Source organism: Scyliorhinus canicula, chromosome 9 (assembly GCF_902713615.1).
Source record: "Scyliorhinus canicula chromosome 9, sScyCan1.1, whole genome shotgun sequence".
Classification (NCBI taxonomy): domain Eukaryota; kingdom Metazoa; phylum Chordata; class Chondrichthyes; order Carcharhiniformes; family Scyliorhinidae; genus Scyliorhinus; species Scyliorhinus canicula.
In genome coordinates, this window is record NC_052154.1 from 77,404,360 (window position 1) to 77,418,520 (window position 14,161).

Consider the following 14,161-nt stretch of genomic DNA (forward strand, 5'->3'; position numbering starts at 1 on the left):
TCCCGGCTCCACCCCAACCCCAAATATCGCGAGTCCCCAGCCTGGCTTGACCCTGGATCCCACCACCCTCAACACCGTCCTCGCCACCCCCTTCCAGAACTCCTCCAGTGCCGGGCATGCCCAGGACATATGGGCATGGTTCGCTGGACTCCCTGAACACCTGACGCACCTGTCTTCGCCCCCAAAGAACCTACTCATCCTAGATCCGGCCATGTGGGCCCGGTGCAGCCCGGTGAACTGGATGAGACTAAGCCTCGCACATGAAGAGGAGGAGTTCACCCTCTCCAGGGCGTCCGCCCATGTCCCCTCCTCAATCTGCTCCCCCAGCTCCACCTCCCACTTAGCCTTCAGCTCCTCTACCGACGCCTCCCCCACCTCCTGCATTACCTGGTAGATGTCAGACACCTTCCCATCCCCGACCCACACCCCCGAAAGCACCCTATCCCTTACCCCCGGGGCAGCAAAGGGAACCCCTCCACCTGTCGCCTAGCAAACGCCTTGACCTGAAGGTAACTGAACATATTTCCCGGGGGAAGCTCAAACTTCTCCTCCAGTTCACCAAGGCTCGCGAACCTCCCGTCAATAAACAGGTCTCCCAATGTCCTAATGCCCACCCTGTGCCACCCCAGGAACACGCCATCCATGTTCCCTGGGACAAACCGGTGGTTCCCCCGCAGCGGGGCCTCCACCGAGCCCCCCACTTCCCCCGTGTCGCCTCCACTGCCCCCAAATTTTGAGGGTAGCCGCCGCCACCACCGGGCTCGTCGTGTACCTTGTTGGAGGGAGCGGCAGCGGCACCGTTACCAGTGCCTTCAGGCTCGTGCCTCCACAGGACGCCATCTCCATCCGTTTCCATGCTGCCCCCTCCCCATCCATTACCCACTTACGTCCCATCGAGACGTTAGCCGCCCAATAGTACCCAGAGAGGTTGGGCAGCGCCAGCCCCCCTCTATCCCTGCCCCGCTCCAAAAAGACCCTCCTTACCCTCGGAGTCCCGTGCGCCCAAACAAATCCCAGAATGCTGCTGTTCACCCTCCTAAAAAAGGCCCTCGGAACGAAAATGGGGAGGCACTGAAACAAAAACAAAAACCTCGGGAGCACTGTCATTTTAACGGACTGTACACTACCCGCCAACGACAATGGCAGCATGTCCCACCTTTTAAATTCCTCTTCCATCTGCTCCACCAACCTAGTAAAATTGAGCTTGTGCAGAGTCCCCCAACTCCTAGCCACCTGAACCCCCAGGTACCTAAAACTCCTCACTGCCCTCTTTAGCGGGAGCCTACCAATCCCCTCCTCCCGAGTGCACGACAAACAGCTCACTCTTGCCCAGGTTCAATTTATATCCCGAGAAACTCCCGAACTCCGCAAGAATCTCCATCATCTCCGGCATTCCCCCCACCGGGTCTGCTACATACAACAGCAAGTCGTCCGCATACAGCGACACTCGGTGCTCCTCCCCACCTCACATCAAACCCCTCCACCTCCTCGACTCCCTGAGAGCCATGGCAAGAGGCTCAATTGCCAGCGCAAAAAGCAATTGGGAACTGTAACTTAGATACCAGGACACTATCTCAAATCGGTTATCCAAATACTGGGGTTGCCTGAAAACCAAACCTTTTTATAAGTTGCAATGCAATTTGATTCATTATTAAATGAGTAAAATAACATAGCGGGACAATTCAGCTATGTGCTACAATGGCACGGAGGCACACTGCACAAATTATCAGCTACGCTTTTCCATGCGGAGTAGTCCGAGGGCCTCTTGATCCCACCAGACCCGAGTCTAAGAGTCAGCCTTACATGTATTATTTAATTTTTCCACCAAATGTTGTTTCTTCACTATTATGTATTCTATTTTCAAACATTAATAAAAGGAAATATATTCACTTAATTTCATGTGGCCATTAATTGAATTAAGGTTCGGGCCCCGCCACATTTCTGTTTCACCCCACCGGCTCCGTTACTCCGGCTAGTCAATAGGGTTTCCCATTGTGGAGCAGCCCCACAGCATCAGGAATCCCCTGGGCTGCCGGCAAAACGGACCATTTTGCCGGCAGAGAATCCATCCCGATTTATTTCTCTGAAAAGCAACAAGACCCGAATTCCAGCAGACACGGCCCCGAGGTGACCGGTTTTGAGACACTTTAACTGCAAGTCAGCACTTTAGCAGAAACTAGTAGTAGTTGTAGAAACCCCATGTGCAGCTTACCAGGTAGGAGAGTTGTTTGAGGAGAAGGTTGGGACACAACGAGACAGCTCATCAAAGAAGAATATGCCATGACCCGACAGTTCCCACTCTGCGAAACCATGATTCCTTTCTCAAACTGGTACTTGCACTGGCTTTGACTAGAACTGGTGTGACCAGTTAGGGGATTATAGGATCTAGAGGGACCCTGAGAAGCACTTGGATTGTGCTTGGCAATCAGACATCTCAGTTCCTATAGTAGAGACACAGAAAATTCAATATCATTTTCACAAAAGAATCAAATATAGTTAGACATACTCAGCCCAACATAGTCACACAGTCAGAAGGAACCCAGCTGAGAGCGAAGTTCAAAATATATTCCGTATAGATTGTCATGTGAGAGTACCTTTAAGAAATGGAGCAGCTCATATTACTGAAGTGATGTCAGAGGGTGTTTGGGGGGGGAGCAGAGCAGAGCTGAGCTCACTTCTGCTTTTTGGGAGTTTTAGTTTCAGTTTTGAGAAAAAGAGCTTGGGTGTGTCTGCAGTAAGCTGGATCTGCTGTGATCTCTGCCAGAAAAGACTATCTCTGAATCATTTGGGTGATTTAAACTCATAATAGTAATGTCTTTAACCTGATGTGTTTCTGTTTAAAGGTGTTAAGTCTTTTGAAGGTTTGAAGGAACATTTTGAGGGATTATTTAGTGTTGTATTATTTTGGGGGTGTTAAGGGAGCCAGTGTTTATTTAAAAAGGTTAAGTTGAATTCATGGAATAAACACTTTTGTGTTTAAAAATCCACGTGTCCATAATTGTAATACCACACCTGGAGACCAAGCCGTGTACTTCAAAAGCAACAATACATTAAAGGGGGAGGTTGGTTGAACTCCATGATACATTTTGGGGTTTTGAAAACGCCGCTCCCATAACAAGATACACACACACACGCAGGGAACACAGTACAGAAAGGATTTAATATACAGTTACAAATGTACCTACACATGGAATTCAATATTTGGCTTCATAAATAGGGAATTTCATATATAAAAAGTTCACACAACTATATGTGGAGGAAACTCATTACACACCCAGATGCTATCTTCTATTCTATGTATAGTTTCGTCTGATATTCTGTTGTGTCTCTGCCCTGTAGCCAGCTTATTGTTGAACTGATTCTCAATCGTGCCTCAGTATTACTTGCAAATTTTGTCTCTACCAAGATTAGCTGCTGCTGTCCTTCAAAGACACCAAATAGAAAATACAGCTTTGCATGCTAGGCCTTAATTCACAAAGCTCCATACAGAGTAGAGCTCCAGAAAGCTCAGAGTTTGGAAGCACGCCTCTAATGAGTTCCAGCTTGGCTGGATCATTTGTCAACTTGCAAATTACAGAAAATATTAGGGTTAACAATTTGGGCCAAATCAATAGATTTCAGATCAGCAGACAAGCGGACCCAAATACAAAACTGTCCTTCAATGGGGATTAGGGGAATACAGACATATTTACAACATGCAGAAACACCAGTTGAAGCAACAAATCAAACAAGAGACCAGGGATCATTGCTGTTCAATGGTTTTATATTGAATTAATAGAAACAAGCATACAAAGAATATTTACTGAGGCTATACAAGGATTTGAGAAATGCCCAATTTTGGCCCCCAAACATGGCAAAGGATAAGAAGGATCTAGAGACTGTACTGAGCAGAGCAACCTGAATGATACCCAACCAAGATGTTTGAGTGATTTGGAGAAGCTCCTGGTGTTCGAGAATTTACTTGGATCACAGATTGAAGAAATGATCGAGATTTGTTTCAGATGAAGGGGTTGGATTGGTTTGGACAGAGCCTGATTGAATTGGTGAGGTGGATAGGAATGCAAAACTAGAGAACATGAGAATAGTCAGGCAGAGCTAGGTTAACGTGTTGAAAAGTCCACCAATAGACATCGCACTGTTGAAGATTCCAGCAAAACAGATGGAGCAAAAGTGCTCTGAACAAAAGCCTTCGAAGAGGATAACATTAGCTGCCATTGGACCAAGAATATCTGGTGGTTGCAATAATGAAGCTGCTACCAGAAACAGACAGCAGCTTCTGGCCTTTGCACAGTTAAATACAGAAATCTGGATGTAAGGGGCAGCACGGTGGCACAGTGGTTAGCACTGCTGCCTCACAGCGCCGAGGTCCCAAGTTCGATCCGGGCTCTGGGTCACTGTTTGTGTGGAGTTTGTACATTCTCCCAGTGTTTGCGTGGGTTTCACCCCCACAGCTTATATAGAACATAAGCTTGTTTCTATTAATTCAATATAAAACCAATGAACAACAATGATCCCTTGATTGGCTGATTAGCCTACTACTGAATATTCTGTTACTGGATTTCAGAAATCCCATTAAAATTATATTGGAAATGAGGAACTCTACGCTGTCCAATCTGTTGAAGCTTTTTGCTACTGCCCACAAACCTTGATCCATTGAGTAACGGGCTACATTCTCGACAGGCTGCTCCATTCCCTTCGCGGTACAGAATAATTTTCCCAGAGTATTTTATGAATTGACCACTGGTTCTCTTCTCATCTCCCACAGAAAATTGCAGAGGAATAGTAAAATTGCAAATGTCAGCACTGAATCCGAACTGGGTGCCCATGAAGGGCTTTTTCCACTCTCTTTTGCACATTTGCACACAAATCCATCCAATACCAGAGTCTGCACCCACAGAGCACCAACCTCATAGGACGAGCCCAATACGGGGCTAATAAAGTTAGTTACATGCACGCTATACACATAGCTAAGAATCCAAAGCATGATGGAATTATTTTATGAAGAATGTTGGGCAATTCATCATTTGATTATTATTCCTGACTGATTGATATGTTTGCGTCCACAAATAAAGAGTACGGACATACAACTATTGATGAGGTGCAAGAATTAATGCAACACCATCTAGTTATTTACATTCAATGCATTTTCTAGTGAAAACCTAATCAGGCAAAAAACATCTCAACTAAGCCTCTTGTCTTGGTGGAGAGCGGCAACAATCGAGGTTCAGGCTGACAATGGGAGATGTGGAGATTATGGCAGTAAATCCAAAAGGTTCTTTTATATCACAGGAGTGAGTGCACCAGAGCTCATTAAGTATGCAGAGTTGGACTTGCAATGAACCATCACAACACAAACTTTTGGTTGCTTGTGAATCTGTTGCTGGGTTAAGACAAGAGTTTCTAAAGCAAACATAGGAGAGGCAATCTCACATTTGGACTCAGCCCCCATGTTCCACAGCAGGATTATCAGGAGATCACCACTCAATAGAGCCTCACATGAATCATAGAATTTACAGTGCAGAAGGAGGCCATTGGGCCCATCGAGTCTGCACCGGCCCTTGGACAGAGTACCTTACTTAAGCACACACCTCCACCCTATCCCCTTAACCCAGTAACACTGCCCAACCTTTTGGACACTAAAGGGCAATTTAGCATGCACATCCTTGGACTGTGGGAGGAAACCCGAGTATCCAGAGGAAACCCACGCAGACATGGGGAGAAAATGCAAACTTCACACAGACAGTTACCCAAGGTTGGAATCAAACCGGGGTCCCTGGCGCTGTGAGGCAGCAGCGCTAACCACTGTGCCACTGTGCTGTAAACGTGTACACAGGAGTTTATTAAAGATCAGAGAACACCTGGCAAACAGAATAGCCTTCAGCGCCAGACGATGCCAATCTCAGCTTTATATGTTCGCTGGCAGATTAGAAGTAAATTGTCTCTAAACATAGCTCACTGTCAAGCACAAGCTGTGAACTAAGTGTGAAGGTTTCTTACTCAATTAGAGCAAGATTAAAAGTATTAAACTGAATACAGCAGATTAGAAACACAGACACAATGAAGAATCACACTACTTAAGAAATAGAAAATATGTTACTCATCTGACATAAGACAGCTCCAACTTCAGAAATGAAAAGACATGAAATGACAAAATCAACATCCACCCAAATTGCACAGCGACTGACAGAATTCCAGACCAACATGTTACCTCGAACAGCAACATCGTGATTAATCTCAGAAATCCTTTTTTTTTAATTTTTAAAAAATTTAGAGTACCCAATTATTTCAAACACCACACGGACAGTGACCCAGCGCCGGGATTCGAACCCGGGTCCTCAGCGCCGCAGTCCCAGTGCTTGCCACTGCGCCACGTGCCGCCCCTAATCCCAGAAATCTGGTGGAGACCTGGTAAAGCAAATTGTAAAGGAGCCCATTTTCTGCACTTACGTATGAAGATTTACAGCAGACCAATCCTTACCTGCAGCTGTTTACGTAACTTGCTGCACTCATCTGTCAAGAACTGCAGTTGGAGACGACACTGTGCAGATTCGAGCTCCGCTTTCCGACGCATCACCTGCTCCTTCTCCAGATCTCTGCCCAATAGAAAGAGGTGAAAGTGAAGGCAAAAGGGACAAAACGTGAAAGGTTCCCCAAAGGAAAATGAAAAAAGGTAAACTTTACAATATATTTCATTCTCGGTAAGAATGGTATCCAAGGAATAAATAGTGGTCACAACGTTATCTGTGGGGCGGGCGGGTAAGAAAGGTATCCAAGGAATATATAGTGGTCACAAAGTTATCTGTGGGGCGGGCGGGCGAGAGAGAGAGAGAGAGAGAGAGAGAGAGAGAGAGAGAGAGAGAAACAATACGCCAACTTCTCTTTGATACAGAGTCAAGAAGGCAGATGAGGCTTTGGTTAACAGCTTATCAAAAGAGTGCACTCCCTCAGCACTGGATAGGTGGATTGAACACGCTAATGAGGCTTTGGTTAACAACTTGTCAAAAGAGAGCACTCCCTCAGTACTTCACTGGATAGGTGGATTGAACACGATAAATTGCCCCTTAATTGGAAAAAATGAATTGGGTACTCTAATTTTATTTTTAAAAAAAAGAAAACAAAGTACTTCACTGGAGTGTCAGCCTGGATTACCTGCTGCACTTCCTGGAGTGGGACTTGAGTCTGAAACCTCCAAATTCAGATGACATTTGGCAGCTGATGCAGTCACGCACTACGCGTAAAATGGAGGGAAGACTCCTCTGGGTTTACCTCTATAATACCCACAGGAATTAAAGTTGTGGCAACACTGTCAAAGGACTGCAATCAGGTTATCCAGCCACATTCTCAGACCAGTTCTTTGTTGGGCAGAGAAGACTGCCGCAATATTGAACAGCAGCGTTCCTATAAGAGTTAAATTAGAATTAACAAGCTTTCATTGACATTCCCCGTTTTGAGTATTTTCCCTCCCTTTCTTTCCAAGGTCTTGGGAGGACACAAAATAAAGTCGTTTTTGAAACATTTGCAAGAAGGTCACAAAACAAAAGCAGAAATTGAGAAGTGCTTTCTGAAAGTTGCCTTTTGTTTACATTCCTTTGTATACTTGTGGAGGAGTAGCTAGATGTGACTCTCTTAGAGCACACCTATTAAAACACATCCGGTTTCTGCTGCGGCTTCTTGACAATATACCCGAGATATGAGCATAAGTAAATTTACTGTAGCTACCTTTTATGATACTTCTTCTGCCAAGTAGACAGTTCTGGCACTGTGGTGGCAGCTCGGATGCACTTACACAATTTATAATAATCTTTATTAGTGTCACAAGTAGGCTCACAGTAACACTGCAATGAAATTACTGTGAAAAGCCCCTAGTTGCCACACACCGGCACCTATTCAGGTACAGCGAGGGAGAATTCAGAATGCCCAATTCACCTAACAAGCAAGTCTTTCAGGACATGTGCGAGGAAACCGGAGCACTTGGAGGAAACCCAGGCAGACACGGGAAGAACGTGCAGACTCCGCACAGACAGTGACGCAAGCCAAGAATTGAGCCCGGGTCCCTGGCGCTGTTAAGCAACAGAGCTAACCATGGTGCTACCACAATTTGGAGATGTCTGCTTCTCAATGAGGTTGCAGCTGACTTCTACTTTAAGTAATCGAGGGAACCTGGCCTCAAGAAGCCAGGGAGGATAGGAATGGGATGAGGATGGGGTGGAGTTGTCTATACCATTTCATATTTTCCCTATTATGAGGCACTTCCTTAACCATCTCCCTTGGCTATATTTTAATTCATTTTTAGGATATGAGCACCTCTGGCAATATCAGCATTATTTGCCCCCATTCCACTACAGTAACACACTCATAATATACACAAAATCTGACGTGCAGCAAGTGGCAGACACAGATCCTGAAAAGGTGATGATATCAGAGAGGTTTGCGAAACTACTTCAGAGAGTAGTTAACCTCAAGCGCCAATCCAATTAGTGTGGGGGTGGGTCATACGCCAGCAGGGTGGCAGATTTCCTTCCCTGACAGTTTTTTTTTCACGACAACCCAAAACGTTACGGTCACTTAATCAACACCAGATTTTTTCAGCTACTGATTTTTCAAACTGAAACTAGACCAGTTACATAACCATTAGATTACTTGGTCCAGGTCTGGGCTGTAGATTGTGAACCTTTAATAACCTTTCCCCACTGATCAGCCACTTTCTTGGCATCATTCACATTCAGCTTCCATGTGCTCTCTCCAACATTTGAAAATTCCCTCTTCAGTTTTGTTACCTGCCTAGTACAAAGGAATCCAAGTAAGACAAAAAGTCCTTTTTCACAGTCCCTCCACAGAGTAAGACACTCTTTTTGCTATTATAAAAGTGCGAAACTGCAAAAAATGTCAGTCACAAGTATTTTCACTTCCTTAGTGTTTACCTCTTCAATCGCTCCTGCTCACTGGTATCCACAACTTTCACTGTTGGGGCATACACCAACACCACATCTGACCGCTTAGCTTTCTTGTTACACTGTAAAACACAAACATGATTCGGTTATAAAGCAGTCACAATTTTCCATAGGAGGGAAAAAAATCATATAATTTTACTGGGACACATTCATAAACTCTTGTCCCCAAAGTCCCGACCCCATTTCTGACTCAGTCCCCAACACTTATATTTTATAAAAGAGATACAGAGGCACTGGAGGGGATTAGAAAAAACATTTATCAGGATATTGCCTGGAATGCGGGAGCATACCTATTAGGAGAGAGTGTCTAGACTGGGCCATCTTTTTCATGAAAAATACAATACGAACTGATTGGCGATCTTTAAAATTATGAACGGTTTTGACAGAGTAGACACAGTCGTTCCACTTGTGGGGAAGAGCAAAACTAAAGGCAATGGAAAGTAGTCACCAATAAATCAAACTACGAATTCAGAAGAAACTTTTTTACCAATAGAGTGGGGGAAATGGAAAACTCACTAGCATAATCATTGAAGTGCATAATGTAGATACATTCAATGGGGAGGTTAGACAAGTGTGTGAAGGAGAAAAAGGATTACGCTGGTAGGCTTAGATGAGTAAAAGCAGGAAGAGGGTCAAGTGCAACATTAACACTGGCATGGACTGATCAAGCTGAAACGGCTGGTGTCTGTGCTGTATACGCCAGATAATTCCATGCAATGACAAATATTGACATAATGCCACTGACATTTTCACTGCTGTTAATCGATTCTCAGATGAACTTTGCTTCCTCTGTCAGAGAAAAGAGGCCACTCGCACCCTAATCCAAAATCAAAACTTTGTCTTCTCTTTTGAAAAAGGAAACTGAAATTCCAAAACTTTTTCGCTCCACTTTAAACATCCCAAAGTTTCAGTGGGCTCTAAAGGAAGTTAAGCAGATCTAGCTAGGGCTTTAGGTAAGCACAAGGTAGACTATGAGTAACTTGAGACCTCAATTGCAAGATCATTAATTGCTCCATAATTCATCCTACTTGCTGAAATTCAGCAAACGTAGCAGAACAAAAATGGTTCTAACCCATCCCAACTTCACCTTTGACGGTTCCATTCATTTGAGCAGTTCCCGTTACAGCGAAACTCCAATAAAAATATGAATTGTCGATTCCACTGCCAAAAGCGCGCCACCAAGTTACCTGTGGACATTTTCCTCCTCCCCCCTTCAGCCATTGGGAGATGCAGGTAGAGCCAAAGAGATGGCCGCACTGCAGAGTAGCAAGATGGTGCCCTCCATTAGTGCACGGCTCAAAGCAGATGGGGCACGAATACGCTTCTTCATCAGAGGCTGCAGTGTCAGTGGCTTTGGTGGTCGCTGCATCTTCTTTCACATTTAGAGTGTCTTCAGAGTGCGAAGTCAAGCTTTCCTAAAGGTAAAGCATTCATGAAGACCCTGTTAAACCTCCATTACATACATATTTTATTTTCTCTTAGATGAAGTGTGACCTCAGAATGCTGGTGGATGGGATGATTACCGATGGCTCATTAAATGAGAAAATACTCAAACCTTCCACAAGCTTTTTAAATCGTCAAAATTGTCACTTTCTCAACTTCCCTGGACCTTTCAATGAAAGTTCTGAAATTACAACAATGTGATGCTTCTGCTGGGATGCATGAGGACTACCAGCAGTAGCTGCTTCAAGTGCTTGTTCCAGCAGACACTCCTCACTACAAGTTGTGACAAGCCACGACCTAAAGAGAGCAGTTTTAATCAGACACCCATCGGCTTACTTCTGCTCTATAATTTACTTCCACAATTAACCATATTGAATCAGTCTCTTAACTTTTGATATGCGCTACAGGAAGCAAAGGTAACCAATGCAGTACAGCAGCAATTGCAGCATGATGTTTTTTTAATTATCAGTAGCGATCATTACAACAGTAAACCTATGCTAACAGTTGATTGACCAAATGTTTAAAGTAATCCATGCATTTTCCACCACTGTTTCTTTTAGACATAGACATAGAACAGTACAGCACAGAACAGGCCCTTCGGCCCTCGATGTTGTGCCGAGCCATGATCACCCTACACAAACCCACGTATCCACCCTATACCCGTATACCAACAACCCCCCCTTAACCTTACTTTTTAGGACACTACGGGCAATTTAGCATGGCCAATCCACCTAACCCGCATATCTTTGGACTGTGGGAGGAAACCGGAGCACCCGGAGGAAACCCACGCACACACGGGGAGGACGTGCAGACTCCGCACAGACAGTGACCCAGCCGGGAATCGAACCTGGGACCCTGGAGCTGTGAAGCATTTATGCTAACCACCATGCTACCGTGCTGCCCCAATTAATGTTTTATTAATGTGCCCAATATTATTATTTAAAAAAAAAAAATTTATAGAGTACCTTTCCCCTTTAAGTATTTCCTCAGTGCATCCTCCCACATGGGACACTTCTCAGACATGTCGATTACTTCTAATTCAGTTTGCTGTGGGTTCATCTTCTTCTCTTTTAAAAAATAAATAAATTTAGAGTACCCAATTATTGTTTTTACCCCAATTAAGGGGCAATCCACCTACCCTGCACATCTTTGGGCTGTGGGCTGAAACCCACGCAGACACAGGGAGAATGTGCAAACTCCAAACGAAAAGTAAGAAGTCTTACAACACCAGGTTAAAGTCCAACATGTTTGTTACAAACACTAGCTTTCGGAGCACTGGTGACATTTCACCTGAGGAAGGAGCAGTGCTCCGAAAGCTAGTGTTTGTAACAAACATGTTGGACTTTAACCTGGTGTTGTAAGACTTCTCACTGTGCTCACCCCAATCCAATGCCGGCATCTCCACATCACACGAAAAGTGACCTCGGGCCGGGGTCGAACCCGGGCCCTCAGCGCCGTGAGGCAGCAGTGCTAACCACTGCGCCATCATGGCGCCATCATCCCACCCTAATGTGCCCAATATTAAATAAAAATAATTTTAGTTCAAGATTGAAGCGTGTTGCCAAATGCAACAAAACTAAACTGGATAGCAGTGAAGCACAAATGCCCAGCAAACGACCATGTGTCCACTTACACATAAAGCTAGGTTTGTGCTCAGGTCTGAATGGGACCTGAAGCCACAACCTTCTGCATCAGATGCAAGAGTGAGCCACAGCTGATACCTTAAGGCACACAAGTTACAAGCTTCATCAGTTCTTTTTCACCGCAGTACACCCTCACCCCAAAATTAAATTTGTCTCCCCACTCCTTTCAGTTCAAAGAACACACAGGCCTCGCAATCCATTTCATAAAAAGCTGCCCATTCAACTTACCATCTATTTTTCTCAATCTGCTAAATATTGGGGTTAATTCCACAAATCCATGTCTCAGCATTTTGGGACCAATGTTCCCTCTAATTTCTATTGCACGCTCAGGCAATTTCTTTAAGTGTGCAGCAACTTTTGGGTTGCTGTACAACTGCTCAGCTCAGGAGGAATGGAGTTTGTTGCACAAAATACTGTGCCAAGTCATCAAGCCACCATATATTCCACACATACTTGGAGATAACAGCTCATCGCCAACATGTCAACAAGCGAGAGCACATATCAGAACAAATCTTATACAACACAAGTATCTATCACGGCTGATCCAAATTACTTGTTCACCTTGTTCCATATTCCTTCATACCGTTACTGAACAAAAGTAGGTCAATCTCTCCCTTGCGAGACCTCAAGAATACTCATTCCCTAACAGTTATTCCCAGTTAATTTCCACGGGACCCTCACATTCTAGGATAAGGCAATCTTTCCAGATCTAAATGAATTAGAGTGCTTTGCAGTTGTTCATGGGACAAAACATTTATAATTTCTGAAATGCCTTACCTGCTCTTGCCGTGTAGACTGTGAATCTCCAGCCTCGGCACTCTGAACTGGTGTGGGGTTGACCAGCATGGGGGCACTAGTGGGAGCTGCAAAAGCACAGGTCAGACAAGATACTGATGACAAAACTCTGTATACATGAAGTGGGAATGTCAACATTTAAGGCCATGAATGGGCACAAAAATAAACATTTGCCACCACCCATTAAACGCTCACCTTTACACCTCCATTATTAAATGCCCAAGTAAACCCCACTCGTCTTGAGGAAAATTGAACTACAGAATTCACTTCAATACAACAAAACAAAATCTGCTGAGGTTTTAACAGAGAATTGTTTTTAAAATTCACTCTCCGGATGTGACATCACTTGCAAGGCTGGTATCTATTTGCCCCGATATAATTAAGTGATTTGTTCGGCCACTTCAAAGGGAAAATACGAGTCACACGTCGGCTAGATTGGATAAAGGCACTAGATTTACCTTCCCCAAAGAACATTCACGAACCATGTGATTCTTTAGCACAACCCAACGGCTGCATTGTTACTAAATGCACTCATGGTGCAAGTTCAAATTCAAAAGCGATCTTCTGAATAGACTCAGTTAAACAAAGTGTAAAAATAACACGCCGTTACATTTTCAAACACTGATGTTTCAGAGTCTTGCCCATCTTTAAAAAGGTATCAACTACATGTGAAAATGGATCAATTGCAAGCAATACAATGCAAAATGGTATCAGCACTCACAAGATAAACACATTTGGAGCTGAAGAAACAGTTCTAAAGTGAAGGGAACATATATAGAACAAGGCACTGGGCGTGTCAGTCACACTTGGGTGGGGCTAAGTGAAGCCCTACAGGAGACATTGTTTCTTAGCTACAGCAATGGCCAAGATGCATAAAGTTTGTTACATTTACCAACTCTTCTACTCTCCAGATTTTACAGGATGCAGTGAACTAAAGAATTCAACTTAGTTACAAATGGCTAAATAGCAAGAGAGTAAAGCATCAGCTTGTAAAATACATTGCATGTATAACAGTACCTTTAACATACCAAGGCTTTCTTAAAGCAATTTACAGACAGCTTATTCTTTTCGCTCCCCCCACCCACCCAAATACATTTTCATTTAAAGTGGGTAAATTAAAAAGAATAGACGGAACACGGACAAACAGAATTAGCAAAGTAAGTTGTAATAACTGTTTTCCCGGCTCTTTGTAGATTCTTCCCTTTCAATGTCAAGGCTAAAATCAAACCCAGAATGTGGAACACAGGTCTACAGGGGCTCCCAAGGAAACATGTTTTGACAAACCTACTGGAGTTATTTTGAGGATGTAAATAATGGAATAGACGAGGG

The 14,161-nt window shown here is 44.1% G+C and overlaps 1 protein-coding gene across 3 annotated transcripts in view; it reads right to left on the reverse strand.

Annotated features, from left to right (window-relative positions):
* Positions 1–14,161, reverse strand: part of rfwd3 (ring finger and WD repeat domain 3) — a 46,968-nt gene that overhangs the window by 11,467 nt on the left and 21,340 nt on the right. For all 3 annotated transcript variants that reach the window (XM_038806978.1, XM_038806979.1, XM_038806977.1), the window contains exons 4-8: positions 12,815–12,900; positions 10,139–10,366; positions 8,922–9,013; positions 6,479–6,593; positions 2,213–2,441 (exon numbers count right to left, since the gene is read on the reverse strand). In XM_038806978.1, coding sequence (XP_038662906.1) covers positions 2,213–2,441; positions 6,479–6,593; positions 8,922–9,013; positions 10,139–10,366; positions 12,815–12,900 — 750 coding nt within the window. The remainder of the gene's footprint in view (positions 1–2,212; positions 2,442–6,478; positions 6,594–8,921; positions 9,014–10,138; positions 10,367–12,814; positions 12,901–14,161) is intronic.